The sequence below is a fragment of the Eutrema salsugineum genome, unplaced genomic scaffold (genome assembly GCF_000478725.1).
Source record: "Eutrema salsugineum unplaced genomic scaffold, Eutsalg1_0 scaffold_13, whole genome shotgun sequence".
Taxonomy (NCBI): Eukaryota; Viridiplantae; Streptophyta; class Magnoliopsida; order Brassicales; family Brassicaceae; genus Eutrema; species Eutrema salsugineum.
In genome coordinates this window covers 7,811,134-7,828,946 of record NW_006256885.1, presented here as the reverse complement: position 1 = coordinate 7,828,946, position 17,813 = coordinate 7,811,134, and the positions used below count along the sequence as shown (strand labels likewise).

Genomic DNA, 17,813 nt, shown 5'->3' with positions numbered 1-17,813 from the left:
CAAAAAAAAAAATTATTTCGTAATTTATAAACTCTGTCCCTTGAATTCCATAAATGCTAATTAAGAATACCACCGAACAATTTTACCTAGTCAATGGCGGCACCATCGAGATAAAATGGGCCTAATTAAAATGTTGTCCTTATAAGCCCATTAAGTATCAGGCCCATTACGAGAAACTACACTCTGACTGACTATGAAAATTCTCGCGCGGCTTCCATTGCAATCCCGCCAATCGGCACCATTACAAATCAGTGACCAAAATTGTTTTTAGGTTTTTAAATTGGGCAATTTGAATTTTGAATTTTCTTCACGGTGTGAGAGATGGAGTTCAGTATTAGCGGCAATGCTCTCAAGACCTTCGCTAGGTCCATAATCTGCCTCGCACGCGTCGGCAACGAGCTCGTCGTCCAAGCTTCTCAGACACAGGTTCTCTCCTATTCGTTTTATTGGCTTCTCGGTCTCTAGCAGCCCTAGTTTTGACGATTGGATAGTAATTGGTGAGGAGCTTGCTATTTGATTGACTAGAAGTTGATTTCGTCAGTTAGTACAGACGATTAGGGTTTTACACGATTGGGATAAGAGATCCCAGGTTTGCTATTTCTCTGTTTTACCTGAGAATCCGTGTGCATGAACCTGGGATTTGGTTCAAATTCTATGGAAAAGTATCAGCAAGCGATGATGTTTGATGAGTGTTTTTAGCCAAAACAGTATGAGTTCGGTCGATTTCAAGTAATCAGTACGATTAGATGTTATTGCAGAACAGAAACGATTCTGGGTTTATAGAGTAATTGTTTTGATAGGCTTGGGAACGATTTGCTGATTGAATTTGTAAGTGTTAGCTAAATAATTCTTCACATGTCTCTCCTTTTATTTCTCTACAATGCTCTATTTCTATTTTCTGCATTAATCGAAATGATTAGGGAGAAGGAAAATAGAGTTAAGCGGAATTGGTTGATTATTTGTATTTCTCAGATTGTAACTAATTTCTTTTGTTTCAACAAAACCTTTCTGCAGCTGGGATTGCACACTTTAAATGCTTCACGTTCTGCCTATCAGTCTATTACATTTCAGTCAAGTTTCTTTGATGCTTATACTGTTTCTGGTCCTCAAGCTCATTTCAGTGTTCTTTTGAAGGTATTTGCTTATTATCTTAAAAATTTTGAATAGAGCCGAAAGAATTCATTGTTCAAAGAAATTGTCGCTGATATTGCTTTTCCAGGCCGTTTGTTCTGTTCTTAGGACCCCTGTCGCGAGCATTGATCATATGAGTGTGCAGTTGCCAGATCATGACGCATCAAAGGTCAAATGGGCATTGGAATGTTACAGTGGTAAAGTCATGCCTTTATTCTTACACATTGTTTGCTTTTCTCTGCAAAGATCATACTCTCTAGTCATTCTGTGTGCAATCATTCGTAAAACCTAGATTGATGCAGTTTTTAGACCTGATAATAATAGCATTAACTGATTTTCAACTATTTTTTGAGACCTCTAATTCTTAAATAACTTTGAGCAGTAAGGCTACGACTATTATGTTTATTTGTGTGGAGCCTGGTTTGAATTCGTTTGATTGTTTCATTTATACGTACAGGTATGAAGAAAACATATTGGATTACTTGCAATGTGGAACCAGATATACAGCATCTGTCGCTTGATAGGGGTAGATTTCCGAGTAGTATGGTTGTGCATCCTCGGAATCTGAGCAAGCTGCTTGGAAACTTCCAATCATCGCTCCAAGAGATTACAATAATTGCTACAGACCAAACTTCTTTTCCATCTGATGCTGCAAGTGAGATAGGTGGAAAAGCTGTTGAATTTCGGAGCTATGTGGATCCGACCAAAGGTTAGGACTCTGTAATAATGCGAAGATTGGATTAAGCAGTCTCCTTGTGTAAGGCTGCTAACAATTTTCTTTTCCAAACGCAGATGGTGACTCTTTATTACATACTCAGCTATGGATAGATCCATCAGAAGAATTTTTGCAGTATACTCACGCAGGTGATCCTATTGACATCACATTTTCCTTGAAGGAACTAAAGGTATAACATCCTTCCACCTGAAACCTGGTTTGACTTGTATCCACCTTCCTTTGTGTTAATCAAAAGTCTTCATAAAATTTCAGGCATTTCTTTCATTTTGTGAGGGCTGTGAAGCCGACATTCATCTTTTTTTCGAAAAAGCTGGCGAGTAAGAACCATTTCTTTTCCATCCTGTGCATCTCGCCTTAATAAATCCATCTTTCTACAAAATCAAGTGCTTCTCAAATATGCTAGCTAAATCTCTCATTTAAACACCTTAATTTGTTGCCAGGCCAATACTGATGGCTCCAAAATTTGGCTTGGGTGATGGGTCAAGCTCAAGTTTTGATGCCACACTCGTTCTTGCGACAATGCTTGTATCTCAGCTTCAGGAAGGAGTTATGCCAGAACCTCCAGTAGCAGCGAACTCCACAGATGGCCATGCTGCCGAGCAGGTAGGATCAGAGCCTCAAGAACGGTCTAGGCAGAGCGCCTCCGAGCACCCATCCGATCACACACGAGTTTGGTCTGAACTTTCAGGTAGTAACTAAGCTAATTGTTTGTGAAATGTATTCATCATTTTGTCTGATAACTAAAACCTTAGTAACATCAATGTTGGCCAGCAGGAACTGCCACTAAGAGCGTTAACGGTTCTGAGGAGAGGCCGCAGGCTCAGGGACAACCAGATGTGAATATCCAAAGAATTAGAGATATGGAAATATCAAAAGGTGGACCAGCTGGAGACAATGCTCCTGGACCTTCTAACTCGTATCCTTCACGTTACATCTCTCACAATCACTATATCACCATACCCTTCTTGGCCTGTTTAGCTGTTAATCATACCCCATAATCGATTAGAAATTTCAAATTGTGTAGTTACAAACTTACAACTAGCTTCTAAAGTGCATTTCTTAGCCTGTTAATCATTTCAGAATGCTCCGTAACCCAAAATCGCATATCTGCAGTGACTGTTCTTCTTTCTATATATGCTTTGTTATCTTTGACATTTTGTCAGCCAACGTCCAACACAGATGGATCACGCCGAAGGATCCCGAGGTACCTGCGAAACCAATTCTACGGCAGTTTCTGTATCTTGTCTTGTTGGATAATTCTAAATTGTTTTTCAGTACGGGTTGAGAACAACCAAAGCTTCTCCCAGCGTCATCCTAGTAATTGGGTAGATGCAAGTGAGGATGAAGATGAAGACGATGGTGTTGACGCGACCCCACCTCATAATGAAGATTATTAACTCAAGTCCTTTAGGGTAAGATGTCTCTCTCTATCTTAAATATAAGGAAAAGTTGTTCAGTATATGCATATATGCCTAGTGTTAGGTGCTTCATCCACTAAAATCAAAATTGATCCTTTTTTTGGCATAACTTCTGGATCGCGTGCTGTGTTGTTCAGTCATGTTTGTTTGTTATCTGTTTGCTTTTCTTTCTAACTTAACATTAAAACAAAATAGAATGCCAACACACCTTGAACCTCTGTCTCTTTTTGCCTTTCCACCAAAACACTACTAAAAAACTGACAATAAATGTATTTCAAACGCATTATCATATCTTCTTACTATGCCGCCCATAATAATTGTTTTCAATTCAAACGCAAAACACGAACCTTTGCTTTCTCCGTTTGTTAAAAGCACAAAAACAATAATGAGAGAAGGTTCTACATAAATCCCCTATAAAAGCAATGAGACATAATGAAATGAGTCATAATAATTTAATGTTCTTCGTAAGGTACTAACCACTCTATACCTCTCTTTATACGTTTTATATATAAGTAAAAGATGGCGAATAAGTCCAAAGAAACAAAAAGAATAGGACAATTTTAAAATTCTGTTTCTTTCTCGTTTTTATAATCTTATAGAAACAGAAAACTTTAGAAATTGGCTATGTTCTTCATTTTTAATTTAAAGAGACTTCTGTCTTTAAAAAAGGTTCGTCTACTTGATAAAGAATGTAGGATATGAAAGAGGTTCTCCATAACGTGGAATTTTGTGTTCTTCTTTTTGATATCCTCATTATTGGTATCTTATTCGTGATGGCCTCATAGGAAAAGTAAAGACCTTTAACTTTGCATTACAATTTCGTGTTAGTAGGATTGAAAAAAAATAAAATAAATAAATAAATAACGTGTTATGTATCTTCTTTTGTGCGCCTTTTTATTTTTTTCGCTTCCATCAATTATTTCGTATTCAGGAAAAAAAATTAAGCGTTTATTGTCGTCTTTCTAATCATTATTACTACTTTTTAAAAATACTAACTATCATATGATTGTTAGTAATCTATCAAATATTTGAAAAATGCAATCGAATAAAGCAAATGTTGATTGTCAAACTAAACATTAGATTATAATTTGGGAAGAATACATACAGATTAGTTTATAGGGACCAGCTGGCTCTTGGGATAACTTGGTAATGCGCAAACGCCGTCCTTGCTGATCTGTGATTTGGGGCCCACTTTGTTCTTAACGGTTTGGTCGCACGTTACGCGCCTTCTCTCGCTCTAACACCGTCAAAATGTCGACGTTATCCCGAAGGAAAAAAAGGATAAGTAAATACAAAGACAAACTAGCCGTTGCTCTCTCTTAAAAAATAATGAGTTTGGGAATTGGGTAAAGATCATCCAAAGCATTATCACTTTCTTAAATAAGTTTATAAATGTTTGTGATAAGGATGCTGAACAAAAGATTCTGTAAAAAGGATGAGAATTTTAAATCACTTAACAGTCTTTGAATTGGATCTACACACATACATAAAATGGATTATTGAATACACATGGATTATCATCTCTAATCTACATACATATGCAGATAGTCAAACTAACTTATTTCATTTTGATATCATTTTAATTCTATAAAAAAATGATCAACCGGGAGATAGTGCTGCTACCTATGAATGGTAGTGACAAATACTAACAATGTTAGGAGAGTGGTTTACATGTCTTCACAATGGCATTTCCACATGAATGTAATGACATCAAATGTTTTTGGAGTACCAAGCATGAGGCTATATCTAGAACTTCGTTAGTGTACATTTTGCGGAGCTACCACAACTAAGCAAACGTTTGACTATGCAACTAATCTTTAAGAATATGGAGTTATGGTTGCTTTTACATATTGTTTTTGGAGTGCCAAGCATGAGATGAATGTTTTATAAGTTTTAATGAAATCGTGCTGTGGGCGTAACATTACAAAATGGAAAATCATGATTTTTAAGTTTTCGCATATGCTATCAACATACTCAAAAATTTACATTATCCAAATAGTAGCAGCACCAAAAGAATAAAAAATTACATTTATTTTCTTTAAAACGCTGATCACGGACCTGAAACCATAAGGACCGAAAAAAAATTGAAAAACTACTCCGAACAGGCACGGGAAAAAAATCATTAACGGAAAGAGGAGAAAACGTGCGTTGACGTTAACGGAACGGTGGATGGATTTGATATTGCCGTCTAACCAGAGTTCATACCATTTGGCCGATAATGAAAAAAGACAAACCGGTCAACCAGCTGCTGCCTAACGATGCCCATGGTTTCACGTGTTAATTACGTATGTATGCCATTATATGTGTAGCCTTTAGAGAACTTAAATACAAATTAAACATTTGTGAGAGCTACTTAACAAGGTAATAATTATATAACAATTTTTTTTGTTAATGATACAGAAATATTCAAGACACGAAAGCATGCTCTTAAATGTTGCAATGTAACCTAATTGCAATTTAAGTTTTTTATGTTGAAGCCGTCCTTTGTTAAAAATACAAGTCGTGGGTGCACGAAAACATAAATAAAACTTGAGAATAACCCAACGAATATTTCAAAAATTAGAAACAGTGATTTTATGATTAAATTATAAGAACGAATATGCGTTAGTTGCGTTATTAAATCAATTTCATAAGAAAAAATAGTTAAAAAAAGAAAGAGAATGGCACTTCCGTTAATAGGACCACAAAGAAGCCCGTTCTAATAATTTAATCAGGTTATAAGAAGCTAGACAACCAATGCTTAACTTGTTGTCTTCAGCTGTGTACAGATTCAAGTTTCAGAGATAGAGAGAGAAAGTGAGAACACATTCACAAAGACGGACCCAAAAAAATACAAGAAGCCTCTGATTCAGCCAGAAGGTTTTGGTAAAAGAAAGACGATGAAGTCTCGCGCGATCTACGCCGTCATCGCGATCCTCGCGATCGTAATCTCAGCCGTTGACGCAAGCGTCGGCGACTTTGGAGGTTCGCTTGATTTCGTACGGACAGGATCTTCTTCGCTCTTCTCTGGATGCAAAGGATCGATCGCAGAGTGTATCGCGGAAGAAGAGGAGATGGAGTTCGATTCGGAGATCAGCAGGCGCATTTTAGCACAGAAGAAGTACGTTAGCTACGGTGCGATGAGGAAGAACAGTGTGCCTTGCTCACGCCGTGGAGCTTCTTACTACAACTGCCGGCGTGGCGCTCAGGCGAATCCTTACCGCCGTGGATGCAGCACCATCACGAGGTGCAGGCGTTGAAGAAGGAAGATGACTTCTTTAAAATTCCTATTTTGCCCTTGTCTTTCGATTTTTATTTTTTCTCTTAATTTATTTTCCGGGATATATGGGTTTGATTTACACATTGAAAACTATAGTCTTTGCTTTCAAACAAAAATGCGTTATTGTTTTTTTTTTTTGGTTGTTGTTCATATATATAAATACATAAATAATTCAAAGTTGCCTAGATTAAAAATACTAGTTCTTAGTCCGAGAGGTGAATTGAGATCTGTGCATAGTTTTGTGTTATATGACAATTTTAAATTATTAACCAAAATTTTAATTACCGTTATTTTAACTGAGTGAATCTGAGTTCTGGAATAGAGTTGTATATAATCGACCGTATAATTAATTTAAGTATCAACTACACAGCAGAATTGAATTCCTTTATTAGCTGTTGGTGGCATGTTGGCTTAATAAGGTAATGATGGGACCATCACAGCCTAACACGTTAAATTCAAAACATTTTCTTCATAATAATTAATTTATCTTTGTGGAAACTTCGTTCCGGCTTTAATTGTATCTTTTTCCGAATACTCCATATAATTATTATGGAATAGTTTGGATATTTTATAGGCTATATTGTTAAGGCTTTCAATACGCAGAATAGTAATCACATTTCAAATGCAGATTAAATATGAAAATGTGAGACACATGAATAAGTGAGTCATGAGTAAACTTACAAATTACTCGACATACTTGTATTACACAGCGTTAAGATGAACAACCCGTTTAAACATAGAAAAAGAAGAAGATGTGTACTTAGATGACGGCAGGTGCAAATTAAAACGCGTCAAATGAACGAATAAGTAATAACTTAAAATCATATTCGCCGATGATTTATTTTTAAAAAGCCATTGAATTTTGTTTTTTGTTTTTACACCTTTTGAAACTGTTATTATTTTCCACGACTAAATCTGCCATATATTACAAATGTCAAGTACTAACAACGAACTAAAACAACAACAATAACTCAAATAGAGATGAATGGATAAACGGGAGCTCACAAGCTCAACCGAAGTAGCATCAAAATAAAGATAGCGGAAAAGAAGACTCCTATTAGGCATGAAATTGTATTTTGGTTTCTTCCGGTTATTGGTTATGTCAATACCGGTTTCTAATCCTCGTATATAAGAGGCTCTCTGTAACAAACTCTAAGATGAACAACAGAATTTCTTTTCCCAATCTTGTTTCTATTATGGTATCAGAGCCAGGTTTTTGCTTGATGTAGACACATAACCAAGGCATCCAAACACACGTAGACCATTGTATTCTGGACGTTTTGAAGTGAGGACCTGATATGGAGTTTTATCTTGCAAAACTGGAGTTGGCAAACGGTTGATCAGAAAGACCGCAGTGAGAATGCAATCACCCCAGTATTCCAATGGAACTTGAGCTTGAAACATGAGAGCTCGAGCCACATTTAAAATGTGTTGATGTTTCCTCTCAACCACTGAGTTCTGTTCAGGAGTTTCAGGACAAGAATGGTAGGGAAGAATACCTTTCTGTTTGAATAACTCTGCAAATTTCAATTCAGGAGCATTATCTGATCTAACTCCTTTTACCACTTTTCCATACTGAGTTTCAATCATCTTGAGGAAGTCTGGGAAAATCTTTAGAACTTCGTCCTTAGTTCGCATCAGATAAACCCATGTGACTCGTGTATGGTCATCAACTATGGTGAGAAAGTACCTGTACCCTTCAGTAGTGGGCACTGAGAAAGGACCCCAAGTGTCCATGTGAATGAGATCAAAGGCATTCTCAACCATATTACTTCGTGAAACAAAGGGGAGGTGCTTTTGTTTTGCAAGGGGACAAATTGCACAATGAATTGGACCTTTATTCCTTTGTTTAACACCAAGTACATCTGTTATAAACTCAGTTTTACAAGCAGATGGATGACCTAACCTATTGTGCCAAATTGTTGAATCTACTACAACATTTGAACAAAAGTAAGTGTTTGAAACTCCAGAAGGATCTCTTAAGGAAGCAGCATCCAGAACATACAGATTCGATACCTCATCACCCTGACCAATCATCAACCCCTTGATAGGATCCTGTATGATGCAAGAATCTTTGTCAAAAATAACTCTGTATCCTAAATCCTTTGTCAACTGGCTGATGCTTAAGAGGTTTAGTCTGAAGTCTGGTATATACAAGACATTGTTTAGTACCAGATGATCATTCAATCTTACTGTACCAATTCCAGCTATTCCGATGTCTATTCCAGTGGGGAGAGTCACCGATCTATTCAAGGAATTAGACAAATTCTCGAACAAATTTCTATCATGTGCCACATGATGATTTGACTTCTGATAACGGCATAAATTTCAACCACGATCAAGACCTTGTGTGTTTTTGGGATATCCTGCAAGATATAAGGGATACAAGATGCTAGATTTGGAGACCAACAATGTTCACATCTCTCGCAATGTGACCTTTCATGAGGAGATATTTCCATTTGCTACAGGTCAGTGTGTATCTAATGCTGATTTCTTCTCTTATTCGCAAGAATCTGTAGATCATCATAACTTTAGCACGGTTGATAGAGGAATTCCTGCAGTAGATACTTTGAATCCTGTAGTTGTGAATAATGATCCTATTACCGATGTCTCTAGTTCTACAGATACTTGTGATAAGGATCAAACTGATGGGAACAGAAGAAAGTCCAAACAGCCAGCATACTTACAGGATTATTACTGTAATCTGACTACCACAACTATTCCTTATCCACTGGCTGCATATATGTCTTATGCTCAACTTTCAGATGAATATAAGGCATACATCTGTGCTCTTAATGTCCTGTCTGAACCTGATTCATTCAAAAAGGCCAAAAATTTCCCAGAATGGATAGCCGCTATGAATGAAGAACTTCGGACTTTGGAAAGTACTAACACTTGGGAAATATGTTCTTTACCTTTGGACAAACACGCAATAGGCTGTAAATGGGTATATAAGCTCAAGCTTAATGCGGATGGGAGTCTAGAACGTTACAAAGCTAGACTCGTAGCTAAGGGCTACACTCAAAGAGAAGGAGTTGATTTTGCGGAAACCTTCTCTCCAGTCGCAAAGATGACAACGGTTAAGACTCTTCTTGCAGTTTCTGCAGCAAAGAATTGGAGTTTAACACAACTGGACATCTCCAATGCATTCTTAAACGGAGATCTTGATGAGGAAATATATATGACACTTCCTCCTGGATATACACCTCCTGATGGTACTAATTTGCCTCCTAATGCAGTTTGCAGATTGAAGAAATCATTGTATGGTTTAAAGCAAGCTTCAAGGCAATGGTTCATCAAGTTTAGTACCACCCTCACAAATCTTGGTTTTCAGAAATCCCATGCAGATCATACTTTGTTTATCCGTAATGTTGATGGAAGATATGTGGCTATACTAGTCTATGTCGATGATATCATCATAGCTAGTAATAGAAATGAGGAGGTTACTAGATTGAAATCTGATTTAGCAAAAGCATTTAAGCTCAGAGATTTGGGAGATTTGAAGTTTTTTCTAGGACTGGAAATAGCTCGTTCAAGCAAAGGCATTACAATTTGTCAGAGAAAATATACTCTCGAGCTCCTAGAGGAAACTGGTATGTTAGCTTGCAAACCATCTACTATACCAATGGATCCTTGCGTTAAGCTACGACAACATTCAGATGAGCCTGTCCTTGAAGATATCACTCCATACAGACGGTTAGTAGGGAAGCTAATGTATCTGACCATAACACGGCCTGATATTACATATGCAGTGAACCGGTTATGTCAGTTTACCTCTGCTCCGAAGAAATCACACCTTCAGGCTGCTTACAGAGTTATGCGATATCTAAAAGGCACAGTTGGTTTGGAAATCTTTTACTCAGTGGAATCTGATTTGTTGCTGAAAGCATTTACTGATGCTGATTGGGCTTCTTGTGCTGACACTAGAAGATCAACATCTGGTTTTTGTATGTTTCTTGGAGGGTCTCTCATTTCCTGGAAATCCAAGAAACAACAAACGGTTTCCCATTCTTCTGCAGAGTCGGAATATAGAGCAATGGAGTTTGCAGTCCGAGAAGTTGAATGGTTAGTAAATCTTCTCAAGGAGTTTGATGTTCATCAACCTCATGCTGTGGCTTTCTATTGTGATGCAACTGCAGCAATACATATTGCGAATAATGCAGTCTTCCATGAACGCACGAAACACATAGACTAGATTGTCATATGGTTCGTGATCGCATTGTAAGTGGTCTCATCAAAACACTACACATTCGAACAGAGTACCAATTAGCAGATGTGTTCACTAAAGCTTTGCTTCCTGGACAGTTCTTATCTCTTATTGACAAGATGGCTTTGAAGTCCATATACGTGCCATCTTGAGGGGGGATATTAGGCATGAAATTGTATTTTGGTTTCTTCCGGTTATTGGTTATGTCAATACCGGTTTCTAATCCTCGTATATAAGAGGCTCTCTGTAACAAACTCTAAGATGAACAACAGAATTTCTTTTCCCAATCTTGTTTCTATTAACTCCTTTTGCTTGGCCGTCTTGATCGAAACCACAAAAAGAAGGAATCAAAACCTCCGGAGTTGTTAAGGCCAAACCATCAGCAATATCAATAGGACTGCGATCTCCATATCTCCATTATCTATCGACATAATAATGGTGTTTCTGTATTTGTAGGAACAGTGATTGAGCAATATGTTTGCAAAATAGAGTTTACTCTCTTTCTCTAAAGTTAATAAGTTATTGATACCAATCATTAGTATCTATTTTGTATTCAAAAAGATTCAATAAAGATCGGATTAAGCCAGGAATTGTCATCTAATATGGTTTTAACATTCACTATATGTTATTCCGTTTTCATGATTTCATCTAGTAGTTATTGGTCTATCCACTAACTTTCAGGCCAGTGAGATGCACCAAGTGCTGTTGCGGAGAAACAAAAACATTGGATCGTGATTTTTTGTTTTTTTCAGAAAATAGTATAGCATTCTTAAGAAAAAAGAGAATAAACACACAAAAATACTACTCGCAGATAGCTGGCCCAGATTAGTATTGTTCACTTTGGTTTAGTGTGGTTTAGGATCTATTCGTTCATCATTTATATAGGAGTTGAATTTTTAAACCTCTTAGTATCTTCCAAAAAACATCAACGTCAGTGCTTACAATTTTTTTTTTTTTTGCGTTAAATGCTTACAAAATTTTGACCATTTGTTGTTTCGTTCGTGTAGATTCGTATGCTCTTCGCTACTATTTCTATCATTTTAGAGAAAGACAATTTTCCCCAATAATAATGTTCTACAATTTTGTGTGTTGATGCATCTTGTACATTTGTGGTTACACTGAGTAACATGACCAAGAGATCCTACACGATTGTGTAATTTAGCATCTAATATAAATTCATCCAATGACTCTCAAGCCTCATATTTATATATCTCTTGTTTTCTAACATATTATATTTATCTCATATATACAACAATCTCTCTATCTGACACTTCTAGAATCTTCTTGTAATTAATTTGTTTTCTGTTTTTATTTTGGTCAAGTATAAAAACACCTTTTTTATTTCCTTTTCTTAGCTAAGTTCGTTTACTTAACCCACACGCCGTAACGGCCCATAGAATATGGATGGTTTGCGAAAGGAAAAAGACACGCTCCAAACCGACCCAATTAAAACACACGCTTGCACGCGTAGTCTCCAACTCTCACACGTGCCAAATCCTTATTATATAAATAAAATCTAGGGTACGTCGATAATTCCGCATCACCATTACTTTGTTTTGTTCGCCAAATCAATTTGAAAATTCTCTCAAAGAATCCATCTTCGATAATCTCTTACACCGATTCGTCTAGCGATCATGGCCCAAACGGATCTCAATCTGCCGAAATCGGATATGGTAATCCCTTTTAACATCGATCTATATACTTCTTATTGATTGTCGTCTCAAATCTTTTGATTCATCGTCTCAAAGATATTATTTTTGGATTGAACTTTTTCATTTTCTTCAAATTGAATTGGGTATTTTGGTATACCCGTCATATTATGCAAGTAGCATAGGAAGAATCTGTAGTTTAATTCGCTCATCATGGAATTATTGTTTGGAGATTAAGAGGCTGTTTGTTGGTACAGAACGTAGTTCATATTGTTTATCATCTCATGCAGAAGATCAGGAGTAAGGAATTGATAAAAAAAAATGAAAAATTGTTCGTTGGCTAATGAAGTGTTGCCCTTTTTGAATTCCATTTTACAGACAAAGGAGGAGAAAGAAAGATTGAAGTACCTGGAATTCGTGCAAGCTGCAGCTGTGGAAGCAGTGCTTCGCTTTGCTCTCATTTACGCAAAGGCAAAGGACAAGTCTGGTCCTTTGAAACCAGGTGTTGAATCCGTTGAAGGAGCTGTCAAGACTGTGGTCGGTCCTGTCTACCACAAATACCACGATGTCCCTGTCGAGGTCCTTAAATACATGGACCAGAAGGTAATTTGACTTTTCCCTATTTCTTCTTGATGAATGATGAAGCTGCTGCGAAATGGTTTTGTTAAAGATGAATGAGAGCCACCAGTCTTCCATTTTACTTTATCGAACTTTTTCTCACGGACTTGTCCAATTGATGAGTCTGTATTTAGCGTAGCTATACTTCTTTGAACATATGCGATTGGAATTCGGGAACTAGACACACAGTAAAACTTGTGATGATTTCAAACTATCCGTTTTGTGCTTTTGAGGTCAAGCCCACACACTAGGTAGAATTTCGTTAACCGGGTCAGAGTATTATTACCTTTAAAGCTTACAATATCTAGTTTTACCGTTTTGTGTCATTGCAGGTTGACATGTCTGTGACTGAGTTTGACCGCCGTGTCCCACCAGTGGTCAAACAAGTGTCTGCACAAGCCATCTCAGCTGCTCAGATAGCACCCATTGTGGCCCGAGCTTTCGCCTCAGAGATTCGACGTGCTGGCGTTGTGGAGACCGCTTCTGGGATGGCTAAATCCGTCTACTCCAAGTACGAGCCTGCCGCTAAGGAGTTGTATGCAAGCTATGAGCCAAAAGCAGAGCAATGTGCTGTTTCGGCTTGGAAGAAGCTGAACCAGCTGCCTCTTTTCCCAAGGCTGGCTCAAGTCGCTGTACCAACAGCTGCTTTCTGCTCTGAGAAGTACAATGACACTGTGGTGAAGGCTGCAGAGAAAGGCTACAGGGTCTCATCTTACATGCCGTTGGTTCCAACAGAGAGGATCTCAAAGATCTTCGCCGAGGAGAATACTGAGACCGAGCGTTTGGAGTTCCATCCACTTGATTGATGATTTCAGTGTTTGGCAGTGTGCTTTTTGGTTTGGTTGGAATTGAGGTGAACGGGATCTTGGTTAGCGAGAGGTCCCTGGTTATGGTTCTTTTGCTTTTTCGTTTTTTAATTTCTTTTGGTTTCTTCGAATTTTCGTTTCATCAGAAAAAAATGTACAATTTATGTTGGGATTATTGTATAAAATCTTTCTTTTATTTGTTAATACTATTATGGATCACGTAAAACCGAAAAAACACCAGAGTTATTTATAGGCTTGATTGATAAGAGACACTACTTTCGAAAGTTTATTATTCCATAATTTATAAAAAATTGATTTATTCGTAACTATAATGTTCCAATTTATTGGTGATTTGAGTTGATACGGTTATGATTTTTTATTTGGATTCTATTTATTAAAAATTATCATCAAGCTGAAAGATTTCAAAATAATGCAGAGTTATTCTACAATAATTTGTAGAATCCGAAAGTTGCAAATATAAACACAAACAAAGTAAGTAGCTGATGATTAAAAAGCTAACTTAAACAATGATAAAAAAGCTAACTTAAACAATCCCACCAATTCTCAAAAGCTAATACATGATTTACAAGTTTCTCTGCAGCAAGCTTATGAGGTAAATCCCATTGATTATCATCTGATAAGAGACATTAAACTTAATCTCGCTCAGGCTTACCGTATGGAGGAAGAGTACTGGCGCATTAAAAGTAGAACTCTGTGGTTGCAAGCAGGTGATAAAAACACTAAGTTTTATCATGCTAAGGCTAAGCAAAGAAGATCATTAAATCGAATTACTTCCCTTGAAGATGGAAATGGAAATATTTGCTTTAAGCCTAATGAGATTGAGAGAATTATCACTAACTATTTTTCTCATCTATACCAATCTCAGAGTAATCACCAACAGGTTGATTTCCTTCATTATATGGAGCCGAGAGTGACAGAAGAAATGAACCTTCACCTTACTAAGCCAGTAACAGAAGATGAAGTTTATCAAGCTCTTAAACAGATGAATATCGATAAATCTCCAGGGCCTGACGGACTAACTGCAGGGTTCTACAAGGATCATTGGTCCACCATCAAAAACAGTATGGTTAGTTTTATTCAGAACTTCCTTGATAGTTCTGAATTTGATCTGGACTTGAATAAAACTTTCATATGATTGATTCCTAAAGTACAATCACCTACGGAGGTCAAGGATTACAGGCCTATTAGTTTAAGTAACGTTGCTTATAAGCTTTTATCAAAGGTGCTTGCAGAAAGACTTAAGCCCATTTTGCATCACATTATCTCTGAGAATCAAACAGCATTTATCCTATGCCGACTCATTACAGATAATGTGTTAATCTCTCATGAACTTTTACATTCTATGAATACCAGAAAACGAGTTTATCCATATATGGCTTTAAAATTGGACATTACAAAAGCTTTTGATAAACTTGAGTGGACTTTCATAGAGCAGGAGGTAATGAAGAGAATGGGTTTTGCAGAGCGTTGGTGAAACTGGATTATGAAGTGCATCACAATTGTTTCCTATGCTGTTCTTATCAATGGAAGCCCTTCTAAATACTTTTTTCCTTCTCGAGGTATTAGGCAAGGTGACCCAATATCTCCTTATATATATTTGCTCTGTACAGAAGGTTTATCTTGCCTAATCCAACATGCATCTAACATGGGTACAATTTCGGGTTTCCAAGCAAGTCGAGGTGGACCAGCCATTACTCATATGCTTTTTGCGGATGACTCACTTCTTTTTTGCAAAGCAACAGCTCAAGAATATGATGCTATAATGGAAATTCTCCATCGATATGAAATAGCATCTGGACAAGCTGTTAATTTTCAAAAATCTGCCATTAAGTTTACTAAAGGTATGTCACCAGCCCTTAAAGATTATATTCTGCAGACTACTCATATTACTAAAGTAGATGAATTCGGAAAATATCTAGGTCTTCCAGAGTATATAGGGCGTAATAGGGCAGATACTTTTTCTTATCTTGTTCAGCGAGTGACTAAAAAGATGGAGAATTGGTACACAAAACTATTATCACCTGCGGGTAAAGAAGTCTTGATCAAATCTATTGTTACTGCTTTACCTACTTACTGTATGACGTGTTTTCTACTTCCGATAAAGATAATAAAACAGATGGAAGCAGTAACCGAAGGTTTTGGTGGTCTTCTCAGCAAGAGAGAGGAAAAGTCAATTGGATTTCATGGGATAAATTGACTGACCCCAAAGATCTAGGAGGTATGGGATTGAGAAAATTTTAGAGATTTCAATATTGCACTTCTGGCTAAACAAAGTTGGCGCCTGTTGCAGAGCCCAAAATCTTTGCTTGCAAGGGTGTATAAATCAAAATATTATCCAAAATCTACTTTGCTTGAAGCAAAACAAAGTTGGGCTGCAAGTCATGCTTGGCGAAGCATACTGAAAGGTAACAAGCTGCTTAGGCAGGGTATCAAATGGATTGTAGGTAATGGTAAAGAGATTAATACTTGGAAAGATCCTTGGTTGCCTATAAATCCTTCTAACCCGCCTATGGGTCCAGGTGCTAACATTTTCCCTAACCTCAAAGTATGTGATTTGTTCAAAGAAGGATCACATGATTGGGATGATGATAAACTACGTGAATTATGTGATCCTTTGGATATCCCGCTCATCAAGTTGATAAGACCGTCTTTGACTGGAGCTTCAGATGGTATTACTTGGATGCATACTCGGCAAAAGAGGTCAGTTTTCTTCAGTTCCAACTCAGGCTTTTAAAACTATCTGGAAGCAGGATATTCCACCAAAAATTAAACATTTTTGGTGGAGAGCTTTTCATCACTCACTGCCTGTAGCAATGCAGTTGAAGCAGAAACATATTCTTCAAGATAGTACTTGCCAAGTTTGTGGAGAAAAAACAGAATCAGTGGAACATCTCATTTTCAACTGTAGAGTAAGCAAGGAAATATGGGATTTGGCTCCGGTAATCAAACCATCTTCCTTTCAACTTAATCATCAGAACATTAATGAAATTTATATGTCCTTTGTGGAAGCTAATCATCATGAAAAAGATCACATCCTCTTTTTCCACATGCTAGGATGGCGAATCTGGAAGCAAAGAAATGATGTCATTTTTAACAATACTAGATGGCCAATTCCGCAAATAATTCATAAGACGATGGTGGATTTTAAGTTGTGGAAGGATGCAATGATGGCAAATGATCAGCAAATTCATCAAGCAGAACGTAGTAGAAATTATGAGCAAAGAAACGAGAATTCTATTGTAGCTGAGGATGTTCATCACAATTCACAAGCAGCTAATCGTTTCTTTTGTTGTGTAGATGCATCAGGCATAGGATGGATCTTATATAACAGTGGCGGTCAACGTTTGCTTTGCGGGTCTTCTGCAATAGAACCAACACAGTCATCCATAGAATCAGAGGCTGAAGCTCTCAGAATGGCGGTAATTAACCTTCGCAGACTTGGGTACAAAGGAGTAACAATATGTGGCGACTTACAAGGACTTTATGTTCCTCTTCAACAGACCCAAAGTCTACTCAGCTCACATGAAGGCCATCATCTACCATGGGCGACGTTTCTATATGATATTCAGAAACTGGCTACTCCATGTGACTTCACATTTAGGAAGGTTAATCGTGCATCAAACAGAGATGCTGATGATTTAGCAAAAAAAGCTAGGATAACATTGCAAAATCATGTAATTAAATGGCTGTTGTAAGGTTCTTTTATGAAATGAACAAATTGACGACAAAAAAAAAACAATCTCATTTGCAAAACAATTTAGGTACTTCGATTATACTTCTTTGTTCATATCTCTCTTCGGGTTCAATGATTGGCTTCAGACAACTGCCTATGAATCTGAAACATTATAATTGCACAGATAAATTTGTTAGTTTTCGAATCCTGAAGCGCAAACCCGTAAAAAGCTTGGAATAAAAAAATTCATGTAAAATTCTAGCTCATGTGGGTGAACCTCATCTTACGAAGCCCA

At 37.2% G+C, this 17,813-nt stretch overlaps 4 protein-coding genes across 8 annotated transcripts; all 4 read left to right on the top strand.

The window, feature by feature from the left end:
* The first annotated feature begins 287 nt into the window (after positions 1–287).
* LOC18024035 (cell cycle checkpoint control protein RAD9A) lies at positions 288–3,405 on the top strand. 2 transcript variants are annotated; one of them, XM_006408007.2, is made up of 10 exons: positions 288–426; positions 1,015–1,134; positions 1,220–1,328; positions 1,589–1,840; positions 1,924–2,036; positions 2,120–2,184; positions 2,308–2,555; positions 2,642–2,783; positions 3,031–3,071; positions 3,143–3,405. In XM_006408007.2, exons 1-10 carry the CDS (start codon positions 322–324, stop codon positions 3,262–3,264), a joined length of 1,317 nt encoding a protein of 438 aa, XP_006408070.1. In that variant the 5' UTR covers positions 288–321; the 3' UTR covers positions 3,265–3,405. The 2 variants fall into 2 exon arrangements, with proteins under 2 accessions (XP_006408070.1, XP_024015575.1); XM_024159807.1 differs by having other exon boundaries at positions 2,639–2,783.
* A 2,633-nt stretch (positions 3,406–6,038) lies between these two features.
* Positions 6,039–6,692, top strand: LOC18024034 (protein RALF-like 22). Its single transcript, XM_006408006.2, has one exon. It carries the CDS (start codon positions 6,165–6,167, stop codon positions 6,522–6,524), a length of 360 nt encoding a protein of 119 aa, XP_006408069.1. The 5' UTR covers positions 6,039–6,164; the 3' UTR covers positions 6,525–6,692.
* A 5,591-nt stretch (positions 6,693–12,283) lies between these two features.
* Positions 12,284–14,059, top strand: LOC18024033 (REF/SRPP-like protein At3g05500). Its single transcript, XM_006408005.2, has 3 exons — positions 12,284–12,424; positions 12,779–13,003; positions 13,351–14,059. Exons 1-3 carry the CDS (start codon positions 12,386–12,388, stop codon positions 13,822–13,824), a joined length of 738 nt encoding a protein of 245 aa, XP_006408068.1. The 5' UTR covers positions 12,284–12,385; the 3' UTR covers positions 13,825–14,059.
* Positions 14,060–15,561: 1,502 nt separating this feature from the next.
* LOC112088975 lies at positions 15,562–17,587 on the top strand. 4 transcript variants are annotated; one of them, XR_002900788.1, is made up of 5 exons: positions 15,562–15,686; positions 15,950–16,545; positions 16,665–16,784; positions 16,900–17,046; positions 17,143–17,407. XR_002900788.1 is itself a non-coding variant. In XM_024159598.1 (3 exons), the coding sequence occupies exon 3, from the start codon at positions 16,512–16,514 to the stop codon at positions 17,538–17,540; it is 1,029 nt and encodes a 342-aa protein (XP_024015366.1). In that variant the 5' UTR covers positions 15,562–15,686; positions 15,950–16,063; positions 16,136–16,511; the 3' UTR covers positions 17,541–17,587. The 4 variants fall into 4 exon arrangements, 3 of the variants coding, with proteins under 3 accessions (XP_024015366.1, XP_024015368.1, XP_024015367.1); XM_024159598.1 differs by having other exon boundaries at positions 15,950–16,063; positions 16,136–17,587; XM_024159600.1 differs by having other exon boundaries at positions 15,950–17,046; positions 17,143–17,587.
* Positions 17,588–17,813: the final 226 nt, after the last annotated feature.